Source organism: Pithys albifrons, chromosome 1 (genome assembly GCF_047495875.1).
Source record: "Pithys albifrons albifrons isolate INPA30051 chromosome 1, PitAlb_v1, whole genome shotgun sequence".
NCBI classification, from domain to species: domain Eukaryota; kingdom Metazoa; phylum Chordata; class Aves; order Passeriformes; family Thamnophilidae; genus Pithys; species Pithys albifrons.
In genome coordinates, this window is record NC_092458.1 from 94044269 (window position 1) to 94055059 (window position 10791).

The 10791-nt window shown below is 40.7% G+C and overlaps 1 protein-coding gene across 1 annotated transcript; it reads right to left on the bottom strand.

Moving 5' to 3' along the window:
- Positions 1-506: 506 nt before the first annotated feature.
- Positions 507-10761, bottom strand: SFT2D2 (SFT2 domain containing 2). Its single transcript, XM_071560975.1, has 8 exons — positions 10615-10761; positions 10046-10132; positions 9653-9738; positions 8567-8648; positions 6509-6544; positions 6320-6378; positions 5560-5589; positions 507-4968 (listed from the first exon to the last, which is right to left on the bottom strand). The coding sequence occupies exons 1-8, from the start codon at positions 10675-10677 to the stop codon at positions 4929-4931; spliced, it is 483 nt and encodes a 160-aa protein (XP_071417076.1). The 5' UTR covers positions 10678-10761; the 3' UTR covers positions 507-4928.
- Between the last annotated feature and the right edge of the window lie 30 nt (positions 10762-10791).

Below are 10791 nucleotides of genomic sequence, written 5' to 3' on the forward strand. Positions count from 1 at the left end.
GCTGGTTTACCTTTAAACCAGCACAGCCTCTAATTATTTTTAACACACATTCATAAATCATTAACATTGTAGTTCCAGTGGACATCAGTACTCAGAGAATATTTATTTCAGAGGCACGTTGCTTCCTGTTGTCTTTGCTGACACAATGGCATCAAGCACTATTTGCTCTGTAGCATGGACTAATAGATAGTTTGTTGGCATATCTAGGCTGACTCCTGAAAGAAATAAATAAGAAGTAGTAAAAATACCATCCCCACCTTAGCAACTCCAGGTGTGCCAACTAGTTGTCTGGGTGCATGCAACTGCTGGGTAAGCTGCAGCACAGCAGAGGTGACACAGAAACTCCCCTCAGAAGCACATGTTATGTGCACAGCAAAAGAGGTGAGGACAAGACAATAACGTGGAAAAAACTGAACACGCAAACAAAAGAAAACAATCCACAGCAATTTCAGCATCACCCGGAGAATCAGCATCATAAAAAAATGCCATATTAACCATAAGAACAATTAATTTAAAGCAATGATAACTTTATTGAAGGAGAAAAACAGCACTTGTAAAGATTTCATTACAGAGAAAGTTGTACATTAGGAAAAAGGGTATTTATCAAAGTAGAAATAAAACAGTGTAAATACATAGAAAAAGCACAGCAGCAAACAGAATCAGTAACGGTATAAAACATTGTGGAGAATTTCTGAGTTTGGGTTTATTTTACGAAACAATTCCACAGCTGTTAAAAAATTTTAGTTGTCATATTACAGCGAGGCATGTGGTTTTACAAAAAAACACCATTTTTGTGCTTTCTCTCCAACATGGTCAGCATTTGCTGTAGTTGTAAACATCAGTATTAAGACAAATGTGTTTAAACATCCTCCTCAGTTTCGAGCATCTACAATAGCACAATGATCTTACTTTCATGAACATGAAAGCTAAGCAAGAACCATTCTCAGAAACTCAGAGGCACTTTTACTCTCTGAGCACACAGAAAATGGGGATGACTTTCAAGCGCCCACACTGCTCCACAGGCCCAGAACATGTATTTCAGACCATTAAAGGAACAGTGCCATTAGCCTCCAAAGGCATTACACACCAGCTCCATCCACCCACAAGTTACAATAGATTCAAGCCCAACATCCTGTTTCTAGCTGGAAGCCATCCCATAGGGGTCTCCGCCCTCCCCCAAATTTGCATATTCACATATAGAGCCTAACACACTTTCTTTTTTAAAACCTGATTTCTGTAAAGAATTTCCACTTGGTGCAGAAATGTCTTTTGTAACAGTTCATGAGCAATCTTATTACTGTAAATACCAAATGAGATGAAACTGTTCACATCATCAGTGTAGAACCATCTCAGTACCAGTGTTTACAATGGACTTCATCGCATAAAACAGAGCAAGACTTTGAAGTAGTGAAAAAAAATCCCACATTTTGATGTATGGAGTCCCAGTACTTTAGGAAGAGATGAATACCACCCTTCCCATTTCCACTTCTACTATAGCTGGAAAGTCAGCTGTTCTCAGATAAACATATTTCCTGCTAGAACTGTATGCTAAGGCAGCTTGGCTGAGGTTCTGGTATCTGTACTGCAAAAAGTAAAAAAAGTTGATCCACTGAGGCTGGGCAAAAAGCATTTTCTGGTAGAACAACAAATCCTGCTGAGATGGGCATGCAACATCATCAAAGTTTCTTTAGGGAAGTCAGCCTTGAGTTAAGTGCTGTAGGCAACTGAGCAAGGACTTTGGGAAGGAAGGAGCTTTGTGATCTAAACCACAACCATCTCTATTTGCAGTAGAGCGCAGACAACAAACATTCCTGCCTTGAATGGCATTAAGATAGAAAGCTTCAGAAATGCCCACCATGTTTTCCGCCAAGTGGATAACCAAAGCTGATGATATTAACACTTAACACAAAGTAGTTTTAATGACAAAAAAAAAAGTTTAATGCTATAATCTAAGTCAGATTGAAAACCAGTCAAGATGGAACATTCATGTACTAGTTTACTCCCTGGTTATATAAAAATCATATAAAATAAAGTATTTTAATAAATTGGAAATTTCTTCTGTTGTTAAACTTGGCAACAGCCTGAACACAACTACCTATAAATGAATAAGAATCTAAAGAGTTTTGTTCTGATAGAGCTATTTTAAATCAAAACTGCTTGTAGATGAAGTGACAAACCCTGAGTATGTTTCATATATTGGCAAGAACATGGCGAGTCTGTCCTACTGTCTGATGTTCACAAGTACAGAGCACAACACCAAAGGGTAACATAAACCCTAGTGGCACTCTGATGATCCTTGTGTCTTTGACATCTCTCCCTGGGTTCCCTTCCTTTAAGGGCACAATGGCTTAGCCTCACATGGGATGCAGTCAAATGAAGATTTGCTCTCTTACTCAATAAAGGCTGTGGAGCTGGAATTACAGTTTAAAAAATTATATGAGAGGAAAAATAATAAAAAAAATAAATTTACATTTACCTGCTATCAGTTGGTAGCTTCATAAATTTCCTGCTTCTAAGTGGTTGTGGTCACAACAGCCAGCTCAAAGGTTCCAGTTAGCCAACATGCAGGTTGAAAAACTAACATACAACATACTCAATTCTACTGTTCTTCTGGAGAGTCAGGCTACCACAATCCTACCCAAGCTAGACAAGGAACAAGCAAACGGCTTTTATTCCTTCCAATGTGAAGTAATCAAAAAAAGAGCCCCAGAAGTCAAGTTCCATTATCTTGGCTGCTGATGTACATGGACTAACTTTCCTGGAGATGGGAAGCAGAAACAATGTACACTATACTCACAGCCTTTTCCAGGAACACCCAGAGATGTTAAAATTAAAGAAATATTGGAATGCAAAAGGCATTAGGGTTGCTTTTCAATTTCCCCTATAGAAAGGAATTCTGTAAACATTATCGAAGTCGTAAAAAAAGACTAATGCTGGTCCTTTGACAGATGTAAATTAGGTCTTGAACTTACTCCCTGATAAAACACATCAGCAGTTTAGATGCTTGTCTTAGATTAGTCAGGGAAAAGCAGTATCAGTTTTCTTTAATTCCCAGTCTCCCTTGTACATTTAACCAATTCTTCTTTTCAAGAAGACTAATAGTTAACCTGGTTTTCCCAACACACTTCCAAATCGACTAGGACATAGCACTTGAACTTGTATAATTAATTTATGTCAGCATCAGTTCCATGTTTTCAAGGTGGCATTTTCCATTCAAATGCCTTTGTAACAGTAATTCTGGGCAGCTGGAATCCAGAAAAGGCTTGTTAAAATTTCCCTTTCACACCATCTGCAAAAGGGAATCTTTTATTTTTTTGTTAGAGGATCCTAACAGCTGGATGGTACTATGCTTTACAAATTATGAGAAGGCCAATTAAATTTGAGATTTTGGATTAACTCAGTTTTTAGTAATTTTCTGGAAGCCATATAACTACTTGCCTTTACTGTGGGCTTATAATTTATTGCCAAGTAGAACTATGTTTTTTCTACACTAAAATCTTTGTGGTAGTCAGGGATGCACTAGTCATGCAAACACGATGCTCTTAAATGATTAAACTCTTGGTAAGTGGAAGAAGAGGCTTCAGTTGCTACTGGAGCTCTGCTGGATAATCTTAAACACTGGTGCCATCAAGGCAGTTTGATCAGAGGAAAGGTGAAAGCAGTTAAACAGTACCTCACAATGCAAAAGCAGGAACCTGTGCTCTGATATTAAACAACTGACCACTGCAGTGGTTTTGGAGTAAATGATTATATGTAGCTCAGAAGATAATGTACAGTGGCCTTGGAATTTGGATACTGACTGCTCAGCATTTGTTTGGAGCTGGCAGCTTGTTTGTTACACACTTACTTTGCTAAGACAGGCAATAGAAAATTGTACTTTCTCCTCAAGGCAGAGAAAGCTCACTAGTGTGTGCAAGAGTTTCACAAGAAACAAAACTGATCCCACTTACAAAAGAATTGTTGGAGTTTTAACTTATTTACAAGTTCAGAAGAAAATGTATTCTCCCTGGCCCAGGTTGCTTAAACAATAGCCCACATCCACCTTATCACTGTTTGTCCTTCAAGAAAAGACATAAATTCTCATTTTGCTTGGCTATCATGGCCTCAGCTTTGCACTGCTCCTGTGCTACAGTCAAGGGAGAAGAGAAGCACCTTGCTTCATGTGAAAAATTTCAGCTTCCTACCTTGTACATACTGCCATTAGCTATAGGCAAGGCAAAGAACTTGGGTTCCCAGCAGCTGAAAAAATCAATTAACCTTATTTTACAAGTGTGCTTCCTACAGAAAGAAGTTTATACAGATGAAAATATCCCTTTCATATATTTTAAGGACAAAACATCAGTATAGACTGAAAATTAAATACTTCATTAAAGATGCAAACATTTCATGGTTAGTCCAAAACAGTCTTTGACTTCAGAACTAAATTTTCTAGAAGTTTCATAAACTTCAAATTTTGCAAGAGAGAAAAATTTTGCAAGAGACAGGAAAAGAAAGAATACCAATATTCCATTATCCAAGGCAAACAGTGCAAAGATTAAGGGACTTAAGGCTATTAAAAACTTGAAAAAGAAATCCTCTAGACTGCAATAGTCCCAACAAAGCCAAGGTTTCCATTTTACAGACTTCAGGTATTACTTTGAAACTTTTGCAAAACCAAATACATGAATTTACTTAAGAATTATCATAACGAATTCTGGATTTCTGCCCAGTTCTTCTGCCAGACAATTTCATTTGACCACAAGCACCTTGTCTTACAGACACCATTGCTTACAAACTCAAGCAATTGCATATGCTGGATGTAACACAGGAGCTTCTAACAACAAGCTGAAAGGCATGTGTTTAAGAAGTAGTAAACTACATTAACACAGTGATCTTAACACAGTTCTACCTAGTCCACCTAGCACTTTGTGAAGCATCCAGTATCCCTGTTAGGACAGACAGACCGAAACGCATTTCTTCACAGCATCCCTATAGGCAGGAGATAAAAGAAAAAAAGCAACAGTCACCTCAGTTACACTGCTTGATGAGACTCATTCCATGCTGCCTATCACACTGACACTGAGTATAGTGAAGATCAGCTGGCCATGTGTTAATAGCACTAATAGAATTTGTGCGACCACACTGATGCCTTAGAGACAAGTGGGTCTGCTCGCTGCCCACCTGCAGTGGAAGGGACACCCGTAAGGCTGCACTGAGGCACTGAAGAAGGGTAGGGCTGATGGGGAGGGAGGGAGAACTGTGTGCTCAAACAGAACAGTGCTCATGGCAGACAACAGGAAAAAAGGTGCAGAGAAGAATTCTCTTGTCTAGTAGCATTTGAGCCAACGTTCAGGCATTCCAAAGGCAAGTCTTACCTTCAGCATGTGGTCAGCAGATTTACATATTCTTTTATTTGTGTTCTCCCACAAGAGAAGTTGCTTAGTTTCTCTTTCAAATTTAACTACATGTATTTCCTACACCATGGTAAAACTTCTAATGCCACATATTATAATGCTCCTATAAACTAAACTTCTGTATGATTAATAAAATGATGAAAATTAAGGGAGTAGGGAAACTTACCTTGCATATGGTATGAAGGAAATGCTGTACCTAAGAAGAAATATTTTGGAAGTTACTCTTCATGTCAGATTTTATTAGTCACAAACAAGACCAACCCCTCTCATATTCTGAACTGTAAGATACACAACGAAAAATGAAGCTTTGTGTTTGTGAGCAACAAGAACAAGTATCCTTGCAAGTCATAGCCCAGCCAGGCTGGGAAACGCTATGGCAAAATAGGGGGGCATATTGTGGAAGCACTTTAAACATAGAGCTCCTGCATCCAATATTCTTCATGCTCCAACACCTACAGGCAGGCAAGATTAGTCTTGAAGGCTGGCTATCTGTTCATATCAGTTTGTGTACTACTTTGGTGACCTTGCACAGAGCATATGTTAACACGAAGAACACTGACAATTTGATTGGCATAGCAGGGTCTTGAAACAAGACAAATTGAGGAGAGTGCAAAGGAGGAATACCAGAGAGTAAGCAACAAATTGATTTAAAAGGGAAAGAAAGAAGCCAGTTTTATTTCAAGCTCACAGAAATTAAACATGGTCAAAGGAACTTCCTTTAAAAAGGGAGCCAGGACCTCCCTTTCCAAAGCATCCGAAGTGGTGTGAGAGAAGAGCACCAGCCTCCCACTGATGCATTGTCTTGAACTAGGAGAATGACAAGGTAAAAATTTTCCTTCACTCTAGCTCATGCAAGGTCAAAATCCACTCAGCTACTGATGATAGATGCAATAGAAAGTGGAGCATGTGGGGAGGAAGTCACTTACCATGCCATGGCAAAGAACTGTAAGATGCAGAAAAGAAGTGCAAGTCCTGCTTTACGCCACTGAAGGAAGAGAGAAGGGGAGAGGGTTAAAGAGACATGTCATAGACAAGAGCGTAAGAATCTTATTTATAAAATATACTCCAGTTCTATTTACTCCAGTTGTATATACATACAGGACTCAAGTACTCACCCAGAAAGCAGAACACAGTGTTAGTATGAGGCACAACTAGAAGAAAACAAAGAAGTTCTATTAAACATAGAACAACTCCAGTTTTTATAGATACTGTAACACTTCACAGAGACAGAAAGGGGTTACATAATTTTATAATTTTATCCAATCCTGCATAAGAGTTCCTTGTATTTAAAATGCTCTCACTATTACATTTCTCGAGTGAATTAAAACAATTAGGAAATATAAGCCAGGTGTCTCCAGAAAATAATTTTATGGCTGCAAAAGAACAAGAGGAAGAGGTTTCTGCAGTTCTTTTGCAACATCAGCAGGTCCCTGTTTCATCCCACACACTTCTTGGTGTCATAAGTACATACCACACTTCATCATTTTCCATGAGTAAGACTATAGTTTTAACTGAAAAGTCTTTCTGCTTCTGCACGTGTCACATTTCCTCATGATTACATGGTTACCATGGGGTTGAAGCTGAGTCATTACTTAATGTTTACCAATTAAAACTATGACACATATTCAAGAACATTCGGCTATTGCTTAGTAGTGCTCCTGTCTATACGTATGAACTCCAGCAGAGTCATTCAAACCAGCGCTTTTTCTTTTTTCCAGAGTTGCACTGTGTCTTTCTTTACTACAGTTAAAATCTTGTGGGGTATCAGGGCATTTTGGATTATTTTCTGCTTTAACTCTCAGTTTTAACAGAAGCCTCCTATTAGTTCAAGTTTTCATTTTCAGTTTAAGACCCAACAGCTCACCTAGCTATGACAGATGCTGACAATTCACCTTCCTTCATCATCTAACAGCCTTAGACACACATGTACCATTGTGCTACCAGAGATTATTTAATGTGCATTTTTCTGCTTGAGTGGGGAAAAAAAAGATAAAGTACTGCACACTCAAGACAGTAACACAGGCATTTCCAAAGAATTTATACACTTCACCTCAACCACGATAAATGACATGAAATGTAATTTTTCCCTTAGTTTTAAGGTGGTGATTTGTATATTGGCCTAAATACTGCATCATATATCTAACAACAGGCTTTATTCCAGTGAACAACATTCAGGTATTGTCCTCACCTCAGGCATCCTAAATGCATAGAAAACACATATACCACACAGTATGCTGCTTGCTTTGATCTCCAAACACACACAATTTCTCAAGCTCTGCAGTGTCTCTGAATGTTCAAACAGAAACTAGGAAGGGCTGATACCAAGCAAACACTCTAAAGCCATCCAGACTGAAAATGGGAGGACAGTCTCATGCAAGTTAAACCACCTTCCAGATTTTAGACTCACCAAGAGAAAATGTAAAGAAAATGCAGAGACAAAAAAACATGCACTTTCAAGTCTGAAACTTAGCAGCAACTTCCAGACATTGACACATACACAGAAGAAGGTTTGCTACAATTTCCATCTTCTGAAAATAAAAATAATGCCAAGGGTTGACTTCAGCTGAATGTTGAATTTGCAATTTCATTCTGTCATACAAGTTTCAAAACCTGAAGCTATGAGCCAACTGGGTTGATTCCTGTATTTTTAATGCAAGGGGATCACAGCATAGAGTTCCCTTAGTTGCTTTGTCAGCAACAGAGGATTTCATCAAGTTAGAAATACCTACACAGCTCTTTAAAGCAAATCAGATAAAATATAAAAAGACAAAATTATGAAAAATAAAATACCTAAAAACATCTACAGGACTAGTCTCCCACCTTTCATTTTTTAGGTAATGTGTAAATATGATGTTGTGACCTCAAGCACCCTAAAAAGCATGTGCGTGGTTCACACACACCAGCCACAGACCCTTAATGCTCATTGAGCATAACAATCTGGTTTCATCTCAGTCTTTTGTAATAGAGAGGTGGTTTTCTGGTGCTACACTTACCTTTCCACTATAGCAGATGTGCAGGGTGTTTGATGCTTTAAGAAAAGAAAAAAAAATAAACAAAAAACCCACTCAAAACCACATCCCGAGACATAGTTAGATCAATATACATGAAAGGACTTTACAATGAAAAGTGTTCACAGGTTTGCATCAGTTAAAACTGACTCCTTTGATACTCACTAGCATAACAATAGTGGCAATCAAACGTGTAGGCTCAAACATCCTTTTCAATTGTTTCACTGGTCCCATAAGAAAAAGTGTGCTGTGAAAAATAAACCAGGATGAACACAGAGGTAAGAAAGGCAAAAATGAAAGCAGGTAAGATTAAACTGTTTGCTGGCACGCAGGGCACCAGTACACTATAAGATAAACAATGAGACAAAATCCACTCCTGTTTTCCTTTGTGCAAAGTATTTACAATTTTATTCATACTTGTTCAGTTGAAGTTAACATAAGCAGAGCAGAACTATCAAGTCAGTAGCATAGCTCCAGTTAGATCATTCTTGACAGATGCTTTTTTAACCTGCTCTTCAAAAATGCTTTTTAAATCTGCTTTTCAAGAACACCATCCTCAGAGGCTCTGCATGGATTGCCAAGCAATCCAGGTCAATTGCTCTACATAAAGGGCTCTTTTCAGGCCTGGCTCCATTCTCTGATTCCTTACCAGATCCACAGCCCTCATTTAGGGCCATGGTGATGGACACTGCATTAATTACACAAGGTGGAAGTTTTATCTAAAGTGATATTCCTGTTTCGTATACTCTGTTATTCTGCCTAATTAGTGTATTACTTCCAATTCCATTATTTATGCTTTCTAACATCATGCTAAGTTTACTCCATCACAGAAGGTTTTGTCAGCACAAGGTCTGTGGGACTGCACTTCAGGAACCTTGATGGCCATGAAGTCCTGACAAATATGACTGCCCCGAATACATTCACCAAAGCCCACAGATTACCAAATGCAAAATGGCAAAGAATTATTTTTGTCTTGGGGAGGAGGAACCAACAAAATTAAAATGCTGAAAGCATGAATTTGATTCTTCTTTACTGATGAGTAACTTTACCTTGAACGCATTACTACTAATAAACAAAAGTAAAATTTTCTTTACCATTTCAGGGCACTACTAGGAAAATGCTGTTCTTCAACAAGAAAATTATTTACAAAGGCAAACCTCACAAAATCCCAACAGTTTCTACCACTTAGCCACTATCATTCTGCTTTTGTTTCATATCTTTATTATGGAACTAAATTATAAAGATTGTTACCTCCCAATAGACGCAATATTCCCCAGGGTATAAAACACTGCAAAGAGAACCAGCCCTTTCTTTGGTATCCATAGCAGACAACTGCCCTAAAAAGGAACATTCAGAGAGAGAGGTGGGGGGAGAAAATTAATAGTTTTTAAATTTAAAAAGAAATATATCCAAGAAATGTCACATCACAAAAGAATCTTAGAAAAACTTAAACCCAAACTGCAGAAGCACACATACAAAAGTAAATCGCATTTATAAGCATTCTTGTTAGGAGTTAGTGTATTGCATATAACCGGAACCCAGTCAGACGTCTTCCCAAAAACTCAAGCAACAGCACAGAGCAGGGCTGCAATCACTGGGCTCCTGACACTCACATAGTGGGGAGATCTGGCAAAATGTCCTTACCAAGATCGAGCACAGGCATCCTATTGCAAAACACGCTACGAAGCCTTTCACTCGAGTGCCCCAACCTAAAGAGGTTCCCTCAATAACCTGGAAACGGCGAGAAAAACAAAAGTGAAACTTATTTACTAGCGGGTCTTGCCTCCCATCCAGCGCTCAAACTTCCTGCCGGCCGCCGAACTCTCTGTGTCGCTCCGGCAGCCGCCCCTGGGGCCGCGGGACGCGCTGGGGATGTGGCGGGGGACGCGGCGGGACCCCCGGGAGGCGCGGAGGATGCAGCGGGACCCACAGGGGATGCGGCAGAACCCCCGGGAGGCGGGGGGGATGCGGCGAGACCCCCGGGAGACGCGGGGGATGCGGCGGGACACCCGGGAGGCACGGGGGTTGCGGCGGGGGATGTGGCGGGGGATGCGGGGGGACCCGCGGGGTGCCTGCGGGGCACGGGTGGGACCGCCCGCCCGCGATCGCCGCCACCGGCAACTTTTCCCCCGCGGCTGCTCCGCCGCCTCTCCAAAGGCAGGGCCAGGGGCTGTCCGGGCGCCCCCGCCCGCCCCGCGGCCCCCCGGCGGTACCTCGGCCAGGCCACTCGGCTCCTCCGCGTCGCGGCCGCTCAGCACCCGCTTCAGCTTGTCCATGGCTGCGCTCGCCGCCCTGCCCTGCCCTCCGCAGGGACTACCAGCTCCGGCAGGCACCGCGCCCACCTGCGCTCCGCAGGTGCGGGAAGGCCGGCGGGGCGGGGCGGGGCGGGG